This window comes from Oreochromis niloticus, linkage group LG9 (genome assembly GCF_001858045.2).
Source record: "Oreochromis niloticus isolate F11D_XX linkage group LG9, O_niloticus_UMD_NMBU, whole genome shotgun sequence".
Lineage (NCBI taxonomy): Eukaryota > Metazoa > Chordata > Actinopteri > Cichliformes > Cichlidae > Oreochromis > Oreochromis niloticus.
The window spans coordinates 34798097-34825443 of NC_031974.2; the positions used below are offsets into that span (position 1 = coordinate 34798097).

Consider the following 27347-nt stretch of genomic DNA (forward strand, 5'->3'; position numbering starts at 1 on the left):
CAAATGTAGCTGCAGTGTGGGCTGTCTACAGACTGAAAGGCTCAGCATGTACAGAGAAAATAAGAGTGGACCCAAGACTGAACCTGGTGGAACACACCTACAATAAAGTGTTTTTGTGGATATTTACATATCAGGGATTTGCAAACTTCACTGCAGAGCATGTGCCCCCCTGCCTAGACCTCTCGCCCTTCCTTTGCCTCCCACATGTAAAGTTTTCTAGATTCACCACTGCTGTGCATCAAAGATCAGTATAGACCTTCAATGGCAGCCTCACATGAGTACTGCTTTTGAAAGCGAGACTGAAAAGGATATAAAATCTGTAATTTGTTGAGTGATGATTTTATTATTTTTCTAACAATCTGCTAACCAATGGATATTTCATAATAGATCGATAATTGTCAATAAAGCTTCTTTAGTTTGGTTTGTTCCTCAGCATTTTTAAAATAGGATGGAATCCAACCTTACCTCAGTGAGCTGTTAATGACAGACAGCAGTGAAGGACCAATGCTGATAAGAGTCCCAGTAAGGACAGAGGGAGGCACTATCTCTGAGGAGCACAGTGAAGTTTACATTTGGTTTGTTTCAGCCTGTCCTGTCCAGCAGAATGTGATGTCAGGCCAAACATGAGCTCTATAAATGCTCTATAGACGCCTCTTCTTCATGTATTTCTTTTACCTGATTATTAATTTCTCTTAGTAGTGTTTCTTTTTACACTCCATGTGTAATATAAAGGAGAAAATGTAATAAAAGCATACTAGCACACAGAGAAGTGCCATCCATGGTCAACTGCTGCACCGTTACGGTGCGTTCACACCGAACGCGATAGACGCGAGTGAAAACGCCCCAAACGCCCCTAATTTGACGCGTGCACATTCGCACCTCAACGCATGTCCAAGAAAAATCCATCGCGCGTCAAAATTGCATATTTTGACGCGCGTGAACCGGAAATGTGGGAGGAATGTGGGAGGAAGTTTTATTATGCTGTGTTTTTTCTCCGTCTGCGTGCCACTTTCGTGCGCCTTTTCCCCTCGCGGTGCAGGTGTGTATCTCCGAATGAGGGTCATAGTTATGAGTGTTTTTGTGCTGTTTTATCTATTGGACGTGATGGTTATCAAAACCAAACATGATAAGTTTGGCAAGCGCAGGAGACACGACACGGAGGAGATTTGTCAATCAGGCTGCAGAATGCAATGCGCATTGTTGAAAGCTGTACGGTGCAATAACAAAAATCAGCGAAATTTGACGGGTGAACAGCGGGACCACTGTATACTGTTTTATTACTAAACAAAATATATTCCTATATGACAACACGCATAAATTAACTGCCTACATTAATTCACTGTAAAGCTTGTCCTTCTGACTGACACTCCCCTGCTGCCTCTCCGGGCTGTCCCTGGTCCTCGGGGGGGAAGTTCTCCACGGTCAGCACCATATTGCCGCTAGTCTCCCGCAGGGTGAGGAAGGGGTCCAGAAACCCCATGACCGCGAAGAACTTCCATCTCTTCCCAAATCCTGCTGCAGACCCACTCCTCTTCTCCTTCTCTGTCCTCTTCTCCTTATTATATGTGTCCCTGAGGCTCTTCCACTTTCTCCTGCAGATGTCCTCTGAATAAACACATTATCTTGTTGGCGGAAAGGTATTTGTACATCAGTGGGAAAATAGCGGGACAGTACGTGTCAGTACCTAGGTCAGAGCCACGTCACCAGCCTCCTGATTGGTTGTAGCGGCGTTCGGTGTGAACGCACCGTAAGAAAAAACATGGACCCAGGGCCCACAATGACAATGCCCTGGAGTACCACCATAGACAGGGGCTCCACCAGGAGACCCCAGGCACCAGGGCCCCACACCTGAAGCCCTGCCCAAGAAGCTAGCCAGTCAGCCCAAGGACAGCATCCACCACCACAAGGACCCAGACCACACACCACCCACCCAGCCCCCAACAACAACAACTAGATCGAAAACACATACATGACAGAAGTGCCAGGCATACAGCTGACCACACCCACTAATAGAACTGATTGATTCATTTATTCATTATTTGAGGAGACAGACATTATCTCCACTATTGTCATCTAGAAATAAATTCCTGTATTAAACAATACATTTTAAATGTCCAATCTATGAGGTTAGTTTTCTTAGAGAGAAACAGTAGGAACTGCGAGTGATTAAAGAGGTGATCCACTTACTTCAGTTAAATGCACAGTCTGGCTGAGGCTGGGTCACATCCACTGGTAGCTGAACAGGTCCTCACATATCCTCTACCAGAACCTCTGAACAGCATACAAGACCATACAGCACAGCAGCTCTACCTCAGCAGAGTTACACAGTGGGTGCACATGTTTGACTGTGTAATGCCCATTTATAACAATAATGTGTACTTTATTGATCCCCGTGGGGAAATTCCTCCCATTCACTCAGTGAAGCAGTGGGCAGCCATTGGGCGCCCGGGGAGCAGTGTTTTGGGACGGTACCTTGCTCAGGGGTACCTCAGGATAGCCATTCAGTGGATTCGAACCCCCGACTTTCCAAACATGGGGCCACCACTCTACCTCTGAGCTATCCCTGCCCGTCATTTGGATCATCCTTTGCCCTCTATAGTGTTTTTACTTATGTACTGTGTAAATTGTTGCTTGTTTGAGGTTCTGCGTGGATGAAGACATTTGTTGAGTCATCAGTTTTTGACAACAGTTTTGATAAAGGTTTGGGGTACAAAGATTAAAACATTCTCTTGAACATGTAGGGTTTTTAAGTTCAGCTGACTGGGATTACATTTTTTTCTGTGTGTTGGATTTTAACTGCTGATATTCAAGAAATTTACTGTTGCTGATTCCATATGTATTGAACTCTTAAAATGAAATAAAGTTTCAGTCTTGACTAATATGTTCTCATTTGTTTTATCCCTTTCTAATGCCATTAAGGAAAATTCAGTATTTCCTTTTCTGACAAATACTTTCCACAGAGTTCTGGTTCTAGGTCCTGACATGCTGAGACTGAGCTGATGCACTTTCAAACATATAGCAATCTGTCGGCTGAGAGGTAGGGATACAACTTTGGTAACTATTCATCACCATTGGGTTCTGCCTTTTGTAAAGTTTTTAAACTCAGTCTTGATGGTTTGTTTTTCTATAAAAATGCTAAAATTTAAATTTGACTTAAACCAGCTGATTTTAGGCAGAACTATCATTTTCGGTGTGTGGTGGGCGTGTTCTAATCGGTCACTAGACTGCAGATGGAAGTCAACTGAACTTTGTTTTCTTACTCCTACATTTTGCATTGTCCTAGTTATGGTGGCAACTGTAGGAAAACAACTGTTCAGGAAGATGATAGATGAAAAAAATAATTAGAAAGAGATTATGAAAATATGTACGAGGCCTTGTGTGTTTGTAATTATTGGCATCAGTGCCTCTTTACATAACAGTAAGTCCCTGTGAAATTAAAATTAAGCTGAAGAACAGGAACCAGGTACATTTAGAAAGTAAGCTTAGTCATTCCTCATTAGTCTCTGTTGGCAGAGTTCAGAAACACTCAGACAGGCACCCCATTATGAAATAAATAGACATTTTGTGGACAGAGACATGATCTGATGACCAAAGCTGCACAGGTTCGAACACTCAGTCAAAAACGCTGCCATGATAAGACACCAGAATCTAAACCCAGCAGAACCAGAATCGGTACTTACAGAAATAAGAGATTTGTCTCCTCCTGCCCAAGCAGTCAAGGCCGATGGGGGTGCTGTGGGAGAAGTCATGGGCCTTGATGGGCTCCAGGGGGACTCCAGCATCTAGCTGTGGAAATAGAGCTAATGTTTTATTACCATCACTGTTCATTGGCACCCTGATGAGGATCATTAACATGTAACCATCACATACTGGACAAACCTGAACAACAATCAAAAAACAAAACACAAAAGACATGAAAGGACAACTTGTGGAGGAGTGCAGGTTAAATGATGAGAGAGCAATGTAAGAGTCACAAACTGAACAAAGGATGGCCAGGCTTCTTGTCAAAGACAAACCATGACTAGAGAGAAACATAGACTCCAGGAAAAATGTCAGTAAGTGAGCCGATGTGGTGATCGTTGTTTTGGCAGCAAACCCCTGTTTAACACAGTTACATATTAACTGGTGTTTGTATTCAAATTCATACCCGTCTCCTTTCTCTGCTGCAATCTCACACCAGGCAATACTCTCTGCTCAGCTCTTCTGCATCACTGCTGAGGTGCCCTTTAGCAAAGCCCTAAGCCCCTCTTTGTGTAATAATTATAGGAAATTATTATACTATATTGTGGTGGCAGCTTCTTCTGTTATTTCACCTTAATCAGCTAAATCCTGGTCGTGTTACTTTACTCTTTATCACCAGAATTAACATTACAGTCACTGTTGTTCTGTTCACTAAGATCATGTGACCATAGTACAAATCAGCTGACAGAACATTGCATGTCTGTTATGTCACCACGGATGTTAAAAGATCCAATTTAAGATGCTAAACAATTTTTAAATAAATTATGTAACTGTTTTTATTAATTACTTAAAGTGTCATTATCTGGTGTCCGTCATTTTAGTTAGCTGTGCCAATATGCTGGTTGTGTCATGTACAATTTTTTTTTTAAATGTATGTCTATGTGCTTAGTCTCACATAATTTAATGAGAATAGCTTATTATTATATTATACAAATATTATCCATAGAATTAGCTCTCAAGACCGCAGCTGTCAGGCTTAATGCCACTGTATAGTGAGTCTTTGCTGAGCCTGTTGTGTATTGTGATCCATTTTATTCTGTATTGTGAAGGAGAAAGCCACAAAATGATGCCAGTCCTAAACTTCTCTTTATCTGTCAGGCTGAACTAGGAAAACTGCAGACAGCATTCCAACAAAATGGAACACTATCCCACTGCTGAGGATTAACAAGGAGAAAGAGTCTCTCTCTTCTTCACAGAGAACCAAAAACAAAAACAACTTACTATTTGTTCAAACTTAGATGTAGAGAAATACAGACAACAACTCTCACACACACACAGTAACAACATTAATCGGGGAGCAAGAGTCAGCTGAGTGTAAGATTTTGTTGTCTTTATTTTCTCTCTGAGTCACTTTATGTGATTTATGTGGGTTGAAGGCTGAAGGGTTACCGATTGTTCCAGTGAGCTGGGACCTGGACAAGGCTTTTTCTACCAACCTGTGCACTATGAGGTTTTGGGTTTTTTTGTTTTTTTCGTCCGGCGCTCCCCGTGTGCGGCAGCCTGTTACAGCAGCTCTGCTCATTCTGAGTTTCTTTCTGTCTTATCTTTTTCTTCTCGTAATTTTTTATAACTAACGTATTAGTAATTAGACTCTGCAACCATGTTCTACCGTTTTGTGCTAGTCCTGGTTGTTTTTCTCAGTTTTTTTCTACTTTTTTCACCCGTGTCTGGGGACCCAGAGCAGGGATCCTTTGTTTACAGTAAGGATCAGCTGTCAGCGCTGCGTCCTGCAGCGGTACTGCCGGCGGACAGACTCGACATTCCCAGCGAGCTGAGGAAGAAAAGACAGGGGTGTCGTGCTGGGAAGGAGCGCCGTCGCCCGAGAAGGAGCCGTTATCGACCATCTCTTCCTTCTGTAATTATTGGAAACGTAAGATCATTGCCCAATAAGATGGATGAGTTCACGTCGCTAACCTGGTCACAGAGGGAGTACCGGCAATGTAGCATCATGATGCTAACGGAGTCGTGGCTAACATCGCTAACTCCGGACACGAGCGTGACACTACTGGGATTCCAGCTGCTGTGAGCGGACAGGACGAGAGACAGCGGTAAGAGGAAAGGAGGGGGACTGACAGTGTTTGTGAATGACAGATGGTGTAACCCTGGGCACATCACTGTCAAAGAACAACTCTGCAACAGAGACATTGAGCTGTTAGCCGTTAGCATGCGTCCGTACTACCTGCCCCGGGAATTCTCGCATGTTATTGCGATAACAGCGTATGCCCCCCCCCCTCGGCCAACGCGGATGCAGCCTGTGACTCTCTCCACTCTGTGGTCAGCAGACTGCAAACACAATCTCCGAGAGCCCTTCTCGTAATATCAGGGGACTTTAATCTTTTACTTGCTGTAAAATGTAAAACAAGATGGCGGCGTGCACAGACGCAGCGGCTCTATGCTCTCCACTTAGGTGCCTTTCTTTTTTGTTTCTCCTCTTTTTCTTCTTCTTTTGTTTTCCTTATTGTGAAGCCAAATTTTCCTACAACCATCTGGAATTATGCAAGATCAGATATAACAGCCAGATCCCCATTACCAGTGATTATCAGAGGGTGCACAACATCCCGCCGGAGATAGCGAGAACACCGGGTGCTCCGTGGATTGTTATCGGCTCTTCCAAGAAACGCAGGCGGCGGAAGGAATGCAAACAAAAGCGGGGATGCCGGTTGGGCCTGCTAGCCAGGCTAAAGAGGCAGCCTTTCAAACCACCGCTCCCGAGCATCTTTCTGACCAACGCACGGTCGGTCATCAACAAAATAGACAAACTGAACCTACTTCTTGCCGCACAGCCAATTGTCCGCGACTGCTGTGTCCTGGTCATCACGGAGACATGGCTCTGAGAGGGAATTACCGACGCCTACGTGCGGCTAGCGGGCCGCACAATGCACCGCAGCGACAGAAAGTCTACAGCGGGAAAAAGCAGAGGAGGAGGTTTGTGCATTTACACACATAACAACTGGTGCACAAACACTAAGATCATCACCACAGTCTGCTCCCCGGACATAGAGGCAATGTCTGTCATGTGCAGACCTTTCTACTTGCAAAGAGAAATGCCTGCAGTGCTAATAACAGCAGTCTACATACCACTAGACGCTAATACTAGCTCAGCCCTTGCATACCTGCACGACATTATCTCCGAACAGCAACGGACATACCCAGAGGGAGTACACATCATTGCAGGGGATTTCAACAGAGCATGCTTAAGAACTGTGCTGCCTAAATTTGTACAACATGTGAAATGCCCTACGAGAGGAAATAACACCTTGGATCATGTTTACTCAAATATTAAGCAAGCCTACAGATCTGTTCCCCTCCCCCACCTGAGCATGTACGACCACCTCTCCATACTCCTTGTCCCGGCATACACACCACTCAGGAAAAGGACAAAGCACACCATCAGAACCATTAACACCATTTCTGAGGAAGCTCTCGCTCAATTGCAGGACTGTTTTGCTATCACAGAGTGGAGTGTCTTTGAACAGGATGACCTAGAGACTCACACAACCGCAGTGCTGGGTTACATCAAACACTGCATGGACACTGTCACCAAAGAAAAGCGGGTCCGGGTCTACCCCAACCGTAAACCCTGGATGACAAGCAAGGTTCAGGCACTGTTAAAGGCACGCAACTCTGCATACAAATCTGGGGACCAGGACATGTACAGCAGAGCAAGAGCAGACCTTAAAAAAGGCATCAGAGCAGCAAAACTGGACTACTCAAACAAGCTATCAGATCACCTCTCTGATAACAACTCCAGGAAGGTATGGAAGGGCCTGAAACACATCACCAATTACAAAGGCAATGGGACAAATATAGATAATATGGACATCTCATTAGCGGAGGAACTTAACCACTTTTTTGCCCCCTTCGAGAAAACTGCAGTCACCCCCACCATGCACACCACCCTGCCCACAGCGTCCTCTGAGCACAGCCCCCACACATTTAGCCTCCAACAACATCAGGTCCGCAATGTGTTCAGAGCAGTGAATCAGAGGAAAGCTGCTGGCCCCGACGGAATACCTGGTAGAGTGCTCAAAGCCTGCGCCAACCAGCTGGCTCCTGTGTTCACCAGACTATTCAACCTCTCCCTGACACATGCCACTGTCCCTCACTGCCTGAAATCATCAACAATAGTCCCACTCCCCAAGTCCACCACCATCAGTAGCCTCAGTGACTACAGACCCATCGCACTGACTCCAGTGGTTGCAAAGTGCTTTGAGAAGCTGGTCGTAAAACACATAAAGGACTGCCTCCCACCCAGCTTCAACCCCCACCAGTTTGCCTACAAGGCAAATAGGTCCACAGAGGATGCAATTTCCACTGCTCTCCACTCCGCTCTGCATCACCTGGAGAATCCTGGGACATCAGTAAGGATGCTCTTCGTTGATTTCAGCTCGGCCTTCAATACTATCATCCCAGACATTCTTATAGACAAGCTGGTAAACTTGGACTTCCCCCCCTCCACATGTGCATGGATCAGAAACTTCCTCACAGACCGTTCACAATCAGTCAAGGTTGGCAACCAGCAATCATCCACCCTGTCGCTCAGCACTGGCTCACCACAGGGATGTGTGCTGAGTCCACTATTATACACCATCTACACCAGTGACTGCACCCCTACGCACCCCTGTAACATCATCATCAAATTTGCAGACGACACCACTCTGATGGGGCTCATCACCAACGATGATGACACCGGCTACAGGGATGAGGTCCAGCGGCTGTCAGAATGGTGTAACTACAATAACCTCACCCTAAACACCAAGAAAACAAAGGAAGTGGTCATGGACTTCCGCAAAACAAGGACTGATCCTCCCCCCCTCTCCATAAAAGGTGACTATGTGGAGAGGGTGTCCTCCTTTAAGTTCCTCGGCACCCACATATCCGAGGACCTATCCTGGTCCACAAACACATCGGCCCTAGTAAAGAAAGCCCAGCAGCGCCTCCATTTCTTGAGGGTTCTGAGATGGAACAGGCTGCAGACTGAATTCCTAGTGTCCTTCTATCATGCCACTATCGAGAGTGTGCTGGTGCACGCCATCCCTGTGTGGTACCCTGGTTGCACAACAGCTGACAAGAAGAGACTACAGAGGATCATCAGAACTGCAGAGAAGGTGATCGGCTGTCCACTCCCCTCCCTGGACTTAATTGCCAGCTCAAGATGTCTCTCCAGACCAGGGCAATTATAAAGGACCACCTCCATCCTAACCACCACCTCTTCAACATCCTGCCCTCTGGAAAAAAGCTCAGATCCATCAGGTGCAAAACCAACAGACTAAAGAACAGCTTCTTCCCGTGGGCTGTCAGAACTATTAATGGAAACTAAGAGTGTGTAAAGACTTCCCCAACACATCCACCCTGACACTGCTGTTGATCATCTATGTGCAATATCTCAGTCTTTCCATGTTCTGTGCAATATTTTTGGCTCATGTGCAATTATTTTGCTCCCAGTCTGTTCAATGTTTCCTACACATACACCATGTATATAGTTCCACTCACATATGTATACATATACACTGCTTTTTATTCTATTCTAGTTATTCATTTATTTATTTATTTATTTATTTTTATTTTTTCAGCCTTATTGTATATTGGTTTCTCTTCTTCTTATTTTAGCACCTTTGTGGTCCAGCTACCCAATTTCGCTGTGCAAGAAACTGCACAATGACAATAAAAAGCTCTAAGTCTAAGTCTAATCATGCCTCACAGGACTCCACACTGCCCACCTTCACCCAGTATGTGACCTGCCCAACCAGAGACAATAAAACACTGGACTTACTGTATGCCAATGCAGAAGAGGCATACAGTTCATCACCTCTCCCTCCCCTGGGCAGATCTGATCACAACCTGGTGCACCTTGTCCCTGTGTATGAGCCCTTAGTGCGCAGGGAGCCACCAGCCACCCGCACAGTACAGAGATGGTCGGAGGAGAGCGAGGAGGCTCTTAAGGATTGTTTTGAGTCGACTGTGTGGGAGGTGATCTGTGACGACCACGGAGAGGACATCGACAGCCTTACTACATGCATTACTGACTATATTAATTTCTGTGTGGATAACACCGTACCTACCAGGACTGTACGGTGTTTCTCCAACAACAAACCTTGGATTACCCCAGAAATCAAAGCCGTCCTCAAGCAGAAGAGGAGGGCCTTCAAATCCAGAGACAAAGAGGAGTTGAAAAGGGTGCAGAGAGAGTTGAGGGGACTGATAAGGAATGGGAAGGACAGCTACAGGCAGAAGATGGAGAACCAGCTTCAGTAAAACAACATTGGTGAAGTCTGGAGAGGCCTCAGAACCATCTCAGGCCACAAACATCAGAACTCTCTGCCTGGGAGGGATGTGAGGTGGGCAAATGAACTGAATCATTTCTTCAACAGATTTGATTCAGCCATGAGGCAGTCTCCAACATCGGCTGCAGACTCACCCACCCCCACTGCTGCTGTTCCACCTCTGACACCTCAGACACTTCACACCTCCTCTATTCACCCTGCTCACCCCTCCCCACCCCCAACAACAGCATCCAATACACACTCAACACAAGGCTCCAGCCGGTCTCTCTCAACCACCCAGGTTAGGAGGGAACTGAGGAGGATTAAAGCCAGGAAGGCAGCGGGTCCAGATGGCATCAGCTCGAGGGTCGTCAGGTCCTGCGCGGACCAACTGTGTGGTGTGATGGAGCACCTCTTCAACCTGAGCCTGAGGCTGGGGAGAGTCCCACAGCTCTGGAAAACCTCCTGTGTTGTGCCAGTGCCAAAGACTTCACGCCCCAAGGACCTCAACAGCTACAGGCTGGTGGCTCTAACATCCCACCTGATGAAGACCCTGGAGCGGCTGGTCCTGGCTCAGCTTTGGCACCTGGTGAGCTCATCACTGGACCCACTTCAGTTTGCCTACCAGCCTGGCATTGGAGCGGATGATGCCGTCATTCACCTCCTACATCGTTCCCTCGCGCACCTGGAGACCGCTGGGAGCACTGTGAGAATCATGTTCTTCGATTTCTCCAGTGGCTTCAACACTATTCTTTCCTCGGTTCTGAAAGACAAGCTGGAGAACTCAGGAGTGGACCATCACCTCACTACCTGGATTTTGGACAACCTCACCAACCGACCACAGTATGTGAGGACTCAGGGCTGTGTGTCGGACAGGGTCGTCTGCAGTACGGGGGCTCCACAGGGAACGGTTCTGGCTCCGTTCCTCTTCACCATCTACACTGCAGACTTCTCCCACAACTCCACCCAGTGCTTCCTGCAGAAGTTCTCTGATGACTCTGCAATAGTCGGCCTCATCACTGATGGGGACGACAAGGAGTACAGAGGACTGACTCAAGACTTTGTGGACTGGTGCCAGCTGAACTACCTCCAGATCAACGCCACTAAAACCAAGGAGCTGGTGGTAGACTTCCGCAGGCACAAACATCCTCCACTGCAACCACTGAACATCCAAGGTATGGACACTGAGACTGTGGACAGCTACAGGTACCTTGGTGTTCATCTGAACAACAAACTGGACTGGACTGGTGTGGTCTGCTGGGGTGGCAGCATCTCTGCCAGGGACAGGAAGAGACTGAACAGGCTGATCAGAAGGGCCAGCTCTGTTCTAGGATGCCCTCTGGACCCAGTGGAGGTGGTGAGTGACAGGAGAATGGTGGCTAAGCTGTCATCCCTGATGGACAACATCTCCCACCCCATGCAGGAGACTGTGATAGCCCTGAGCAGCTCCTTCAATGGCTGCAGCACCCACGGTGTGGGACGGAGAGACTTCGCAGGTCTTTCCTCCCCACTGCTGTCAGACTCCACAACAAAGACTTCAACTGATCAAACACACACATCCACACATGTGCAATAACACTAAGTGCAATACTCTTTTTCTGAAAAAGTTGTATTTTTTACTCAGTTGTATAAAGCATTTGCATTCTATTTTTATCCTATTGTATATTTTATTCTATTTATTCTACTGTATATAGTATTTTATTTTATTTTATTCTATTCTTTACAATTGTGTACAGTATTCTTATTTCTATTCTATTCTATTCTATTCTATTCTATTCTTATTGTATTCTAATTTTGCTATATAACTTTTGCACTGTCCACTTCCTGCTGTGACAAAACAAATTTCCCACGTGTGGGACTAATAAAGGTTATCTTATCTTATCTTATCTTATCTTATGAGAGCATGAAGAAGTTTTTAATCTTGCTCAACCGACTGAAAGATGCAAGAACATCCTGGTTCTCTGGCTTAATTAACAATACCAAGAACATGTCTGTGAAGGTTCTCAGTCATCCAGGTCATCGTAGTCTACGGAGCTTGGAAAGAAAAGCGTCTGGACTTCTTTAAGTTCCTTGAAGACGTTTCACCTCTCATCCAAGAAGCTTCTTCAGTTCTAGAGTCAAATGGTCGAGAGTCCCAGATTTAAGCCCTGTGGGCGTTTCCCCACCGAGAGGGACAAAAGGACCCCCTAATGATCCTCTACCTAATCACATGAGCCAAAGTGTGAAAGCGGGTGTGGGTCACAATCAGCCAGGGTTTCGGGTGAGCTCATTGTGAAATCTAGCCCCACCCTATCATGTGATTTCCTGAGGTCAGATGGCCTGGGGTGTGAGTGGGCATTAAGGCGTCTGGGAAGGATCTCAAAACTGGATTATAGATGGCAGACAGTTGGTGTCGTAAGCCACGCCCTCTGTTCAAAGATGGCCATTCACAGTGGACATAGATGGCCTCTTTTACTCCTCTTTCAAACCATCTGTCCTCTCTGTCCAAAATGTGAACATTGGCATCTACGAAAAAGTGACCTTTGTCCTTTAGATGCAGATGAACTGCTGAGTCTTGTCCCGTGGAGGTGGCTCTTCTATGTTGTGCTATGCGCGTATGAAGTGGCTGTTTGGTCTCTCCGATGTAGAGGTCTGGGCATTCCTCGCTGCACTGTACAGCGTACACTACATTGTTAAGTTTGTGTTTAGGAGTTTTGTCTTTGGGATGAACCAGTTTGTGTCTGAGTGTGTTGCTGGGTCTGAAGTAAACTGGGATGTTGTGCTTGGAGAAAACTCTCCTGAGTTTTTCTGATACACTAGGTACATAGGGGATGACAATGTTGATGTATGCTGTGCAGTGTAGCGAGGAATGCCCAGACCTCTACATTGGAGAGACCAAACAGCCACTTCATATACGCATGGCAAGTTTGTAGACAAGGCTCAGTGGGCCCAACACTCTAAAGGAAAAGAAAGACAGTGCAGGAACTTCGAAATTTTGCTATCAAAAACATTCACTCAGTCAGAACTTACACAACACAGAGAAGAACACACACCTGAGGACAGTCAGGAAAAATGGGTGAAGAACATTTCCGACCGGAATCTCAATGAAATTGAAAAGAAAGTATTAGCCAAAGGACTCAATTTTGCCATTTTGCCGCAACAGTTGCCCATAGTAGACCTCATCACAGCCACAGAAACCACCGTACAGATCAATAAATTATCACAAACAGAAGCAGAGCAAATCAGGATGAAAGTTTCAGCCACCCTCTCCAGTGCCAAAGTCCCTCCGTCTAACCTCACAATTAGGGATGGGCATCGTTTAGGTTTTATCCGATACCGGTCCCAAACCGGTACTTTTGAAATGGTGCCGGTGCTTAAACAGTGCTCGAACCGGTGCTTAAAGAATGGAGAACACAAACTTTGTCCAAAAACCTCTTATGTTTTTATTTTTAGCAGTCTCGTTTTTTCTGCAAAATGATAACCAAGTTAGCCTTTTCTGTTGATACAACACACCTCCTTTGGTTGGAACCGGTGCTTAAACAATGGAAAACACAAACTTTGTCCAAAAATCTCTCATGTTTAGTTTTTTTTGTAAAAAGATAACAATGTGAGCCTTTTCTGCAGCTATAGGACATATATGGTATCACTCTATCAAACAAGAAGACAGCCACATGTAACTACGACGGTGTTTGCTAGTTTGCCTTACGTGCATTAATTTAATAACGTGGTTAGCCTATTCAACGTAAATTACACACGAACAACATTAAGCTACTCGCCCAGCGAAGAACGGCTGCTGCTGCCATCATCATCCGTCATCATTTCTGCTACACTGACAGGGCTAGGGGCCAGGACTCTCCTCTTTGGGTTTTTGGGGGATGTTGCTAACTCCGGGTCCGATAACAGGCACCACACCCGCAGTAGATGTGCACGGTGTGAGGTCTCGCAGCAAGCTATCAAATACGGCGCATTTCTCGGCTTTTAAAAAAACGCTATGCGTCGCCAGGTGTTTCATCAGATTCGAGGTGTTACCTTCTTTGCACAGTATCACCTTAAAGCACTTGTTGCAGGCTGCTGAGTTTGCATCTTTTGCTGTGAAGTACAGTCAGACTTTTGACCGCTTTGCCTTGGGCATTTTTAATCTGTAGCTCTGCTCTAAAAGAACGTACGTACCTGGGCCCGCCTACTATCCTTGGAAAGGTAAAATGATTGGCTAGAATCCAAAGTGTATGACATCTCAAGAAAAAAAAAGCACCGAAATAAAGCACTGAAATACCGGTACCCATCCCTGCTCACAATACAAGAAAAGTAGGCCGTCGCTTCCCTGAGCAAAGACCATAGCATCACCATATTACCGGCTGACAAAGGAAGGTGCACCGTGGTCCTAAATACAACAGATTACCACACAAAGATCACTACTCTCCTCAGTGACAACTAGGGATGGGTATCGTTTAGGTTTTATCCGATACCGGTGCCAAACCGGTACTTTTGAAACGGTGCCGGTGCTTAAACGGTGCTCGAACTGGTGCTTAAACAATGGAAAAAACACAAACTTGGTCCAAAAACCTCTCATGTTTAGCTGTTTTTTTGTAAAAAGATAACAATGTAAGCCTTTTCTGCAGCTATAGGGCATATATGGTCTCACTCTTGGCTGGAAGCAGTGCTTAAACAATGGAAAAAACACAAACTTTGTCCAAAAACCTCTCATGTTTAACTGTTTTCCACTTTTTCTTTGGTCATTTTAGCCTTTTTGGCCAGGGTGAAGGGAGTATCTGCCATCAAACAAGAAGACAGCCGCATGTAACTACGACGGTGTTTGCTAGTTCACCTTACATGCATTAATGTAATAATGTGGTTAGCCTACTCAACGTAAATTACACATGAACAACATGAAGCTACTCATGCAGAGAAGAACAGCTGCTGCTGCCATCATCATCCTCATCATTTCTGCTACGCTGACAGGGCTAGGGGCCAGGACTCTACTCTTCAGGTTCTTGGGGGATGTTACTAACTCCGGGTCCGATAACAGGCACCACACCCGCAGTAGATGTGCTCGGTGTAAGGTCTCGCAGCAAGCTATCAAATACGGCGCATTTCACGGCTTTAAAAAAAAAACGCTATGCATCGCCAGGTGTTTCATCAGATGTGAGGTGTTACCTCCTTTGACAGTATCACAGTATCAGCTTAAAGCACTTGTTGCAGGCTGCTGAGTTTGCATCTTTTGCTGTGAAGTACAGCCAGACTTTTGATCGCTTCGCCTTGGGCATTTTTAATCTGTAGCTCTGCTCTAAAAGAACGTACGTACCTGGCCCCGCCTACTATCCTCGGAAACGTAAAATGATTGGCTAGAATTGGCTCAGGGAAACAAAAGCACCGAAATGTGCGCTGCTTTTCGGTCTGGTTACTACCGTTTATGTCAGAACCGGTGCCGTCATGGCACCGGACACCGGTACCCATCCCTAGTGACAACAATACCTATGAAGCCTTAAAACAAGACCACACAAGCAGCTACAAAAAGAAAGTTATAGCTTGCCTGCAAGACCTTGAAAAGGACAAAATCATTGACCGCCTTACATATCATCGCCTATACCCAGGGGATGCCATACCCTGCATTTACGGACTTCCTAAGGTCCACAAAGAAGGGGTCCCACTCAGACCCATTGTCAGTAGCATAAACTCAGCCACTTACAACATCTCGAAACACCTTGCTACCATCCTAGCACCTCTTGTGGGGAACACCCCACATCACATCAAGAACTCCACGACTTCACCGACAAGGTCCAGAAACTTACCCTGGATCCAGATGAAACCATGGTGTCCTTTGATGTAGTCTCTCTCTTCACTTGCATACCCACCACGGAAGCAGTGGAGACTGTCAGAAAACGACTACAAGAAGACAGCTCCTTGGAAGACAGGACCAACTTCACCTCCGATCAGATTTGCACACTGTTAGACCTCTGCCTTACCACAACATACTTCAAATACAACGAGGGTTTCTATAGGCACAAACATAGTTGTGCTATGGGCTCCCCGGTGTCACCTATTGTAGCCAACCTTTACTTGGAAAAAGTGGAAAGAAAGGCTCTTGGCTCTTTTAAAGGGAGAGTACCCAGCCACTGGCACAGATATGTAGACAACACCTGGTTCAAAATCAAAGCCCAAGAAGTTGAATCCTTCACTGCGCACATTAACGCCATGGATAAAAACATCAAGTTCACCAGGGAAGACACAAAGCATAACTGTTTGCCTTTCCTGGACTGCGCCGTGCACATTGAAGAGAATGGCAACCTCAACATCGAAGTTTACCGGAAGCCCACACACACGGACCAGTACCTCCTCTTTGACTCCCATCACCCTCTGGAACACAAACTTGGAGTAATTAGGACCCTACAACACCGGGCAGCCTGAAGGGAAAAAGAAGGAACACACACATGTAAAGGAAGCTCTTAAAACATGTGGTTATCCTAATTGGGCTTCCTTCAAGTAAGCATCCAAAATAAAACTAAGATTTTTGCAAAAGTTATGTGAAAAACTCCTTACTCTGTTTAACAGTGCTTAGGAAATACTTCAGAAATGTGTAATTTTCATAAGGGAGCTAATAATTATGGAGTCCCTCAAAGTTTAATGCTTGGACCAATTCTCTTCTCTTTGCATATACCATCGCTGGGTCATTAAATGATTATGTTCATTATTAAAGTGTTTCAAAGACATTTCCTATCACTGCTATGCAGCTAATACCTCAAAAGCCTCTCCCACCTGCATGAATATTTGAATAGTGTGTTTTGATGTAGTCTCACTTTTACTGCCTTGGTTTTAGGTATACAAGTAAAGACTGTCAGAAAATGACTACAGCAGACATCTCTTTACAAAACAGAACCAGCTTTACCCCAATCAGATTTGCACTCTAGATCTCTGCCTCCCCATCACATATTTATAATACAACAGATATAAACATGGATGTGCCGTGGGCTCCCTAGTTAAATTCAATTCAATTCAATTTCCGTGACAGTAAGGTAGATGCTATAATACGCAGGCAGCGGATCCAACATTGCGAGCTGGGTTTCAGCACCACTTCTAACCCCAGTCAGTACTTGCAACACTCAATGTGCTCATACAAAGCTTTTTATTATAACTAACAGAGTTGATGTTCTGTTCAGATGTTTTGTCTCTGGCCTGACAGCTTTTCAGCAGTCATCACATCCCTCTCTCTTCAGGTCCCGGTGTCACTGAAAAAGGGTTAGATGTGATTACTCAATGAGGTGCAGATGCTCTACCAGCCTCCTTGGCACTGTCTCTGGCGCTTGCTGCACCAACCCTCCCCTGCAGTGGAGCCATAAACAACATTCCCGTCACGCACTCCCTCTGCCTGACTCAGACACCGCCCAGTGAAGCCATCCAGCCGAACCTAGTCCCCTCCACAAGCGGGAGAGGAAATCAGCCACAGCCATCTGCACCCCCAGCCTCTGGACCACCTTGAATTTAAAGGGCTGTAAAGCCAGATACCACTGGGTGATCCAGGCATTGGCATACTTTATGCTACTGCAGTGGGGCATGATCTGAGCAGAGGGTGAATAAGCGTCACAGGAGGAAACAATGACGAGAGTCCACCGCCCACCAGATCACCAGTCACTCCTCATCCAATGTGTTGTATTTACTCTCCCGCTCTGTCAGTTTGCGGCTAGTGTATAGAACTGGGCAGACAACCCCCCCCCCCCCCCCCCCCCTTACCTACTAGGACAAAACGGCCCCCAGCCCTCTGTTCGAGGCGTGCATCTGCAGAGTAAAAGGGAGGGAAAGTTAGGTGCGTGGAGCAGTGGCCTGGTCCGTGAGGTGCTGCTGACAGGGGTTCTGAACAAGCCGAACGGAAGAGTCATAAATTGGTACAAGCCGTACGGCGTGGACAAGGCCGTTTTTTCCTTGGACTCTCCAGACAATGAAATCTAAGCCATGCCCAACCTGTCCCGGAGCTTATCGACCCGGGGTATGTGGTAGGCATCAAACTGTGACACCTTATTGACCTTGCGTTAGTCGAAACGTAGACCATGGGTGTCAAACTCCAGTCCTTGAGGGCCGGTGTCCCGAAACTTTTCAATGTGTCCTTGCTCCAACACACCTGAATAAAATTAGTAGGTCATTAGCAAGGCTCTATAGAACTTGACTGCATGCTGAGGTGCCAGTTTAGCCATTTGATTCATGTTGCAGCAGCTCAAGAGTGAATGAACATGGTGCAGTTAAAGTACTTTTAGGAGTACATTTTGCCAAATACTTTTACTTTATTTAGTTACATTTATTTAAATTACTTGGGTAGGGTTAGGGGTTGCCATTTCAACATGCAGTAGAGCTCTATAGAGTTTTGCTGATGATCTACTAATTTTATTCAGGTGTGATGCAGTAGGGTGACATGTAACGGTGCGTTCACACCGAACGCGATAGACGTGAGCGAAAACGCCCCAAACGCCCCTAATTTGACGCGTGCATATTCGCACCTCAACGCGTGTCCAAGAAAAATCCATCGCGCGTCAAAATTGCATATTTTGACGCGCGTGAACCGGAAATGTGGGAGGAATGTGGGAGGAAGTTTTATTATGCTGTGCTTTTTCTCCGTCTGCGCGCCACTTTCGTGCGCCTTTTCCCCTCGCGGTGCAGGTGTGTATCTCCGAATGAGGGTCATAGTTATGAGTGTTTTTGTGCTGTTTTTTCTATTGGACGTGGTGGTTATCAAAACCAAACATGATAAGTTTGGCAAGCGCAGGAGACACGACACGGAGGAGATTTGTCAATCAGGCTGCAGAATGCAATGCACATTGTTGAAAGCTGTACGGTGCAATAACAAAAATCAGCGAAATGTGACGGGTGAACAGCGGGACCACTGTATACTGTTTTATTAATAAACAAAATATGACAACACGCATAAATTAACTGCCTACATTAATTCACTGTAAACCTTGTCCTTCTGACTGACACTCCCCTGCTGCCTCTCCGGGCTGTCCCTGGTCCTCGGGGGGGAAGTTCTCCACGGTCCGCACCATATTGCTGCTAGTCTCCCGCGGGGTGAGGAAGGGGTCCAGAAACCCCATGACCGCGAAGAACTTCCATCTCTTCCCCGATCCTGCTGCAGACCCACTCCTCTTCTCCTTCTCTGTCCTCTTCTCCTTATTATATGTGTCCCTGAGGCTCTTCCACTTTCTCCTGCAGATGTCCTCTGAATAAACACATTATCTTGTTGGCGGAAAGGTATTTGTACATCAGTGGGAAAATAGCGGGACAGTACGTGTCAGTACCTAGGTCAGAGCCACGTCACCAGCCTCCTGATTGGTTGTCGCGGCGCGAATTGACGCCGGAGTTCAGATTTTCCAACTCGAGCGGTAGAGGCGAAACACGCGTATGCACAAAACGCAACACAAAAACTAACGCGCGTGGGTTTTTTTCGCGAGTCAAACGCGCCACACGCGCTACACTGACGCGCGTTTCACGAGTTTTGGCGTTTTCGCGACGCAAATCTGCTTCTGAATTTTCGCCGGACGCGCAATCGCGTGTCATCGCACTCTTTCCATTGACTTTACATGTAAACCTGACGCTCTGGCCGCCTCTATCGCGTTCGGTGTGAACGCACCGTAAAAGTTTCAGGACACTGGCCCTCAAGGACTGGAGTTTGACATCCCTGGTATAGACCCATCTTTCTTTACCACAAGAACTATGGAGCTAAACCATGCACTGTTGAGTCTTCTATCACCCCAATTTCAGCATTTCAGCCAGTTCTCTCTGAAAAATTTGCCTTTTATGTTCAAGTAACCTGTAGGGTCTTGAACAGCACATCTTTCCAGGCCGTGTTTCACAATCGTTCTCTATGAGACTGTTATGGCCGGAGAAGGGGGAGAACACATCAGCAAGCCACTGTTGCAGTGCAGCAACATCTACTCTCTGGCCCTGTGTAAGATGGTTATTACAACAGAGAGAGGCAGCAGTGGTGGAATTTAGCACCTCCTGCCTCAACTCATATATCTCCTTAACCAGGCTCACCAGAGATGCAGTTTCAGCCTCTTTCCATGCTTTTAGGACTTCGAGGTGATAGCTTTGTGACCGTACCACTTCATATGCGACGTTGCCCACTCACCATGTAACCACAAAGGGTCTTTGCCACTCGGTGAGCAACTTTGAACTAGAAGAAGGGAGTAATACAAGCACTTTTTCTCCCAGTAAAATTCCCACAGTCCTGTGTTGTACAGGTGCTGTTGACGTTCCTGGGCCTGGAGCAGATGCACTGAATTTTCACAACAACCCCAACTGTGCAAAGATGCACATGAAAGAAGGTCAGACACCAACTAGTGAGAAACAGAATGACAAATGGAACAACACTGTCATTCCTCATGTAGCAGGTTTGTCAGAGAAACTCGGGAGAATCTTCTCCAAGCACGTCATCCCAGTGCACATCAGACCCAGCCACACACTCAGGCAACAACTGGTTCATGCGAAGGACAAATTTCCCAAACACAAACTAAGCAACAGTGTATGCTCTGAAGTGCAGTGAGGAGTGCTTAGAATTCTACAGACTTCTTCTTGGAGAAACTAAACACCATCCATCCATCCATCCATCCATTCGCTTCCACTTATCCTTTCCAGGGTCGCGGGGGGCGCTGGAGCCTATCCCAGCTGTCATAGGGCGAGAGGCGTGGTACACCCTGGACAGGTCGCCAGTCTGTCGCAGGGCTAACACATAAAGACACAGACAACCATTCGCACTCACATTCACTCACAGATTCACACCTATGGACCATTTAGATTGACCAATTAACCTATCCCCACTACTGCATGTTTTTAGACTGTGGGAGGAAGCCGGAGTACCCGGAGAGAACCCACGCAAACACGGGGAGAAACTAAACACCCACTCCATAAATGTATGGCACAACATAGAAGAGCCACTTTGACGGGGACTACAGACACCTTAGAGGGCAGGTATCAGAAGGAAAGCAGGCTGTGGTCTCTATGGAAAAAGGATAGAGGAAAAAAATCATGCAGGATCATTGCCTGGGTTGTAATGCTTACACACTCAAAGTCCACCCAGCACCCATGCCTTATCCTGGGGCTCTGTTACAGTAGTACAAACCGAGGGGCAGCTCTCTGACAGTTATTTGCTGAGGATCTCTTCAAACAGAGTTTGTGGACAGCAAATATCCACCTTACATGCAAATACAGTGAATTATGGATTGGGTGCATGTATCAGCTGTTACTTTGTATTCTGTGATGCATGAACTGTCTTTGTGCCATGTTCTTCTATGGTGTTTGGATTTGATGCTGACAGAATGTGGTGATGTAGAAATACTGTCAGATGTTTCCATATTTCTGATATCTCTGAAGGTAGGAAATGTTGCAGTGGTATTATTATTCTTTTTTTATCATGCATGTTATATCACTCTCACATAAGTCTGTTTTGTCTTCACTTTGCATTTTTCCACATTGTATTTGACTTTGGTCACTGATTGCACCCTGTAAATGTTTTCCCTGTTTAGAATAAGAGGAAGTGTTATATACATATAAGAGCTGAGCAGGTCAGGATTTTGTACTTCTACCTCCTCAACGTTACATGTTTCTAACTTTTCTCCATATGCTCCATATCTCCATATTCTCTGTTCTTTTTAATTGGAGATTATGTATCGGAATTTCAGGAGCAGGACCACGCCAAACACGCTCCTTCCGGCTGTCATCTATATAGGTTCTCCCAGTTCTGCAAGCTGATCATTCTCGTTTACGTGCCTCACCCTCCCTCCCTCCTTGTTCTCCATTCTTCAACTTCTTCACTTCTATTTAGTACATGAGGATCTGCCAGGCCCGGGAGCCATCACCAGTCCCTTCGAGGCCTTCCCCAAACTGCAGCTCAGTTCATGTCAAAGCATTCACCTTTACCTACTAAAACGCTGTCAAACCTAAAATGAAGACGTGGGCCCAGCTAGTGAAATCTGTTTCTGTGAATGTGTCTTGTTTTTATGTGCATAATGCTGCTGCTGTGTCTCCACAGTACTGTCCTGTGTTTCATAGTCTCTATTCAGTCTGTTCCCACTGTTGTTCTCAGGCTGTACAAGCAACTTCACTACTTGAGTGTGTGAAGTGTTTACCTTTGGATCAAATGTCTCTGTTTTGTGTTGCTTTTGAATATGCGGACTACATGGCTCTGTAACAACAGTTTGTAAAGTGCACTGCTCTTTTACTTTCTCTGTGTTTAAATGGGGTTGGATCTCAAATGAAAAAAGGTCTTTTTTGCTCAGTTTCAAAGGAAGATTTGGTGCCACACAGTTTTCTGGTCCTTTTTTCAAGCTGTAAGTAGATGGTTTGACATAAGTGTCTGTGACATCTCGGTGGCTGTCCTTTGCTGATACTGATTCTCTGCGTCGAGCCTTAGTGTGCCCACTGCAGACGCTGACTCCCATTGTTTGTCGAAAAATGTAGGCATCCTCCAGTCGCCGCAAAGCGTCCACAGAATCCTCTCCTTCTCCACTAAAATCTGACAGGATGTCGCTGTGCCATGAGCAGGAGTCAAAATACTCAAATGTTTCACCAGCTCTTTTGCTTTGCTCACACCACTTCAGGGACACCGTACCAAACCCCCTCTCCTCTAATTCCATTCCTGCAGAGAGGCTGTGAGAGTCGTCAGGGGCTTCCTGTGGCTGTGGAGACATTAAAGAAGATGAGATTGAGAAACAAACCAATGCACGAACAACTTTAGCACACACAGACATATATCTATCATTTATACACTACCGGTCCAGTTTGTTATTTAAAAACTATGCAGTTTAATGTCTCATTGCAACCTAAAATGAAAGCATAGTACAAATAAGCAATTTGAGTGTAAACAAAAAAAAAAGAATTCATCAAAGTAGCCACCTTTGTGGCAAATATTTGATTTCTATTGCAGAAACACAGCTTTGTTCAGCTGTTATATCTGCCAAAGTTCTTCCCATATCTGTAGCAGAAGTTCCCATAAATGTGGACCTTGTAGGTTGCTTTGCTTTCACTCTTCTGTCCAGTTCATCCCAAACCAGCTCGATGGGGTTAAAGTCTGGAGACTGTGCTGGACACTCCATGTTTTCAAGCTCACCATCTTGTTCTTTTTCCTGAGGTGGTTCTGGCACAGCTTGGTCTTATGTTTTGGCTCATTATCTTGCTGTAGTATGAACCGCTGACCAACCAGAGGGTACTGCATGGTGCTGCAGGATGCTGTGGTGGTGTTTTGGTTCAGGGAGCCTCTCACTCTGTACAAGTCAGCGACCCTGGATCCAGCAAACAGCCCCAGACCATCACACTTCCTTCTCCATGTTTGACAGTTGATGCCACAAACTGTGGAACCTTTCACCTACTCAACGGTGTACAAAGATCCTGCGTGATGATCCATCAGTCCATATTACCTTCTTCCAGTCTTCAGTAGTCCAATGCTGGTGTTTCATGACCCAGACAAACCTCTTTGTCTTATTCTGACGTCTGGCTTTCTTGCTGCAACTCATCCTGTCAAACCTGCAGCTCGAAGTCTTCTCTTCACAGTTGAAACTGAGACTTTCTTACTACAACCACTATTAAGCTGTGCTTGAAGCTGTTGTCCTGTGAGCCGCCGATCACACAGGCTGTTAACTCTCAGAAACTTGTCCTCCCAGTTGTGTCTTTGGGTCTGCCAGACCTCTTCCTGTCACAGTTTGTTTCTGAGTTACTTTGGATGGTGAAGGAAACTGTGCTCACTGACACCTTGACTTTCTCTGTAGGACAGACCTACATTTATAAGTGTTATGATGGTCTGTCTCTCTTCCATTGTTAATTGCCTTTTTTTTGCAACACTCTACTTTCTCCAGTACAATACTGTTCGACTGATTCTCACGAGGGTCTGGTACCACAGTGTGATCCAACACTGCTTTTATGCAGACAGAGATTGAAAGTAATCCAGAAAAGATGGAAGACTTGTAGGAATTAGTAGCTCCAGCTTTCAAGGCTTGATCAGCCTCCATTGCTGCAGAGCAGCTTTAAATTGTTAACCCATGTTGTGTCCCTGAAAAAGGCCTTTTTGTATAATTCTGAAATATACATTAATTTTCAGTTTTGGGTGACTTTACCCTTTATTTCACCCTCTGGCAGTTCAACACTTACCTTTGTACCATTCCAAGCTGTTCATTGGACTGAACGACTTAAATTGCAATAAATAACAGTAAAAACTGGGGTGTTTTAAAACTCTGTGTGTGTGTGTGTGTGTGTGTGTGTGTGTGTGTGTGTGTGTGTGTGTGTGTGTGTGTGTGGTGTGTGTGTGTGTGCCACTCCTGTTTGCTGTTTTCACAGCTCCTATTGTAACTGCACAATATTCAGTCAGCTCCACATCTGAAAACTTTGGTGCACACTGAATGATTTTGGTATGAACAAGACTGACCTGGACACAAACCCACTGTCTGTTGTCCCACACTGACTAAAGAAGACTACCAATGTAGTGTTTTGTATTCCGCTAAACTGTGTGTAAAACTGTATATGCTCGTTTGTTGATTTAGTGTATCTGCGTTCATTTCAGCATGGTACTAGCATTGTGCTATGCAAAGCTTTGCAACCTGTTAATAATATTTCTTTTTTAGGCACCTTTCAAAACACTCAAGGTCTTCAAGGTCATCTTGAAGGCTCATCAGACAAGTTACAGACAACAAAAACAACAACAGACAAAACTGTCTGTGAAGTCAAAAACACATTTACAGTATTAAAATCACTAAGGGATTTTAAATACTGTATCACAGAGGATTTATGTGGCAGGTGGAAGACAACCAGACTGACTAAGCTAGTTTAAAAAAGTGTATTTGAAAATGGAGAGAGTCAATTGTACGAATAGCTAGTGGAGTGAATTGCAGAGGCAAGGAGCAGCTGAAGGCTCCAGACTGTTGCACTTGTTCTATCCTTTTTTTGCACAGTCGATGATCTTGTCAGGATATATTTCACTGCATGTTGTACTCGTATAACTATGCAGGTGACAAATAAAGAATCTTGAAACTTGAATCTTGTCTGCAGCCACTTAAGGTCAGTTTCAAAAATATCTGGATCAAATGCTTATGTTAGCCAATCTTCTTCTTCTTTATGTTGCTTTGCCTCTGCTACAGATAAGACAGAGGTCATAGTAATGGTCAATAAATTTGCTTATGCTTTTCTGCACAGTAGACCTACCATATAACAGTCTGCAGTCATATTGTTCATACATGTCTGCACTGTCAGCTCTTTGAAGAACCACAAGCATTATATGTCTCCATATCATTGTTACTTTGTAACAACATTTCTGTTTAAAGCATCAGGCTAGTCCACACTGACACATACTAAATTCTGTTAAAGGTCAAAGGTTGCACTTACTCTCCATTTCTTCAGTGCATCACCGCTGTGCAGCATCAGAGCACAAACACGAATAGCAAACCAGCTCAGTACAGCTCCCATGGTGTGGCTCACATACATTAACACTTCGAACACCAGCATTCACATACACGTGTCCAAGCTCTTCTCTTTCCCAGTACTACATCTTCAAAGAGCCCTCCTGAACTCCTCTGCTTTGTCCATGATCATAAATAGCGTTTGTTAATGTCTTTGTTTGATCTTCCACCCCTTTGTTCTTTTACACACCCAAATTTCATTAACAGAAAGTCTTGTAGCAAGATAACTGTAGATAGTGGAAAGAGCAATCCTTCCTGTTTCGCAGTGTTTCAAGGGTGTGGTTACTCTACATTAGCCAGAGCTTAGTCCAGCCTCAAAGCAGCAGGTACACCTTGATCTCTAAATAACAAGGAAAGACACTAAGAAGCCCTGCTATAAATACAAAGCTGCAGTTACAGATAGAGAAGGCTGCCTGCCAGCTCATGATCTCTGCACGTAACTCAAGGACATGGGATCGTAATGTGCATGGTAGACACAAAGGTCTGTTGGCTGGGTCTGCTATAAATTGCTTTTCAAAATTAAAAAAGTAAAAAATGGCACAAATCAGTGTGTGACACTCTAAGATCAGGGTGTCAAACATAAGGCCCCGGGGGTCACAATCGGCTCAGCAGGACTTAAATCCCGCTGACTGGATGGCTCATTGATTCAAGCAGAACTGTATCTCTTCCTGAGAGTCTATATACAGAAGGACTTGGGCTTTGGGAATATATATGGACATATTTTTGGTACAATGTTTTATTTGTGCAATAAACAATAGAAAAGGCAATTATTATTTTGTTTGGATTTTCGGTTCAAGATCATAGCAAGCAAGCATGTCTAAATATATTTACCAAATCTATGTACTCCAGCGAAGAATCAAAATTAAACAAGGTCCTTGACATTTACAAGTTCCACAGCCCCACCTGGTACTACACTTCCTGTACTACTACCTTTTCATTCTAAGTTCAGGCTGCTGAGGTCCCGAACAAACAGACTCAAGGACAGCTTTTACAATAGGGCAATAGCCCTAATCAATGCAAATAGCTGACCTGATTGGCTACCTGCCTGGACTTTTTTTAGGGGGAGGTAACAATGTTTAAAACAATAACAATAATAATATTTATATTTATAACAAGGTGCAATAATAATTAATGTGCAATAATAACAGTGTGCAATACACATACACTTATTCTTCTTTTTTATTTCTAAGTTAATATACTGTGTTGTGTTGTTTGTGTTGCGTTGTGATGTGTCATATCGTGTCGTGTTGTGTTATATGTAGTGCCGACGTAGGACAGTTTTTCCAATTTCATTGTACTACTGTACTATGTATGACTGTGCAATGACAATAAAGAATTATCTTATCTTATCTTATCTTATCTTAAGCGGAGATCTTTAGTTGCAATGACACTACTACAGTCCAGTTTTTGAGAACAACACATGTCATTTGTATCCTTTATTTTTAAACAAAGAAGAGATTAGTTATGGGTTTTATATTAAAATTGAACCTAATCTGGTTGATTTTGGGACATCACCTTTTCAATTATATCTTTTAACTATAAATAGCTTTATAAAAGTAGTATTGCTTTTGAGAAATTTGAGAAATTTAAAGCAGGCTTAGGCTACAAAAAGATTTCCCAAGCCTTGAACATCCCACGGAGCACTGTTCAAGCCATCATTCAGAAATGGAAGGAGTATGGCACAACTGTAAACCTACCAAGACAAGGCCGTCCACCTAAACTCACAGGCCGAACAAGGAGAGCGCTGATCAGAAATGCAGCCAAGAGGCCCATGGTGACTCTGGACGAGCTGCAGAGATCTACAGCTCAGGTGGGGGAATCTGTCCATAGGACAACTATTAGTCGTGCACTGCACAAAGTTGGCCTTTATGGAAGAGTGGCAAGAAGAAAGCCATTGTTAACAGAAAACCATAAGAAGTCCCGTTTGCAGTTTGCCACAAGC

The 27347-nt window shown here is 45.0% G+C and overlaps 1 protein-coding gene across 1 annotated transcript; it reads right to left on the reverse strand.

Moving 5' to 3' along the window:
• Positions 1-1336: 1336 nt before the first annotated feature.
• On the reverse strand, positions 1337-25431 carry LOC102079229 (uncharacterized). The gene is made up of 5 exons (XM_005462295.3): positions 25332-25431; positions 22091-22639; positions 3681-3786; positions 1766-1868; positions 1337-1592 (listed from the first exon to the last, which is right to left on the reverse strand). Exons 1-5 carry the CDS (start codon positions 25428-25430, stop codon positions 1337-1339), a joined length of 1113 nt encoding a protein of 370 aa, XP_005462352.3. The 5' UTR covers position 25431.
• Between the last annotated feature and the right edge of the window lie 1916 nt (positions 25432-27347).

Bases quoted from the DNA above. Each gene is read 5' to 3' on its own strand.
- LOC102079229 (XM_005462295.3), bottom strand. From the start codon at position 25,430: ATGTATGTGAGCCACACCATGGGAGCTGTACTGAGCTGGTTTGCTATT. The intron at 1,869-3,680 runs GTAAGTACCGAT...CTGACTGGCTAG, and splicing joins GAGACAAATCTCTTATTTCT to CTTCTTGGGCAGGGCTTCAG. The intron at 1,593-1,765 runs GTCCATGTTTTT...GGACATCTGCAG, and splicing joins ATTGTCATTGTGGGCCCTGG to GAGAAAGTGGAAGAGCCTCA.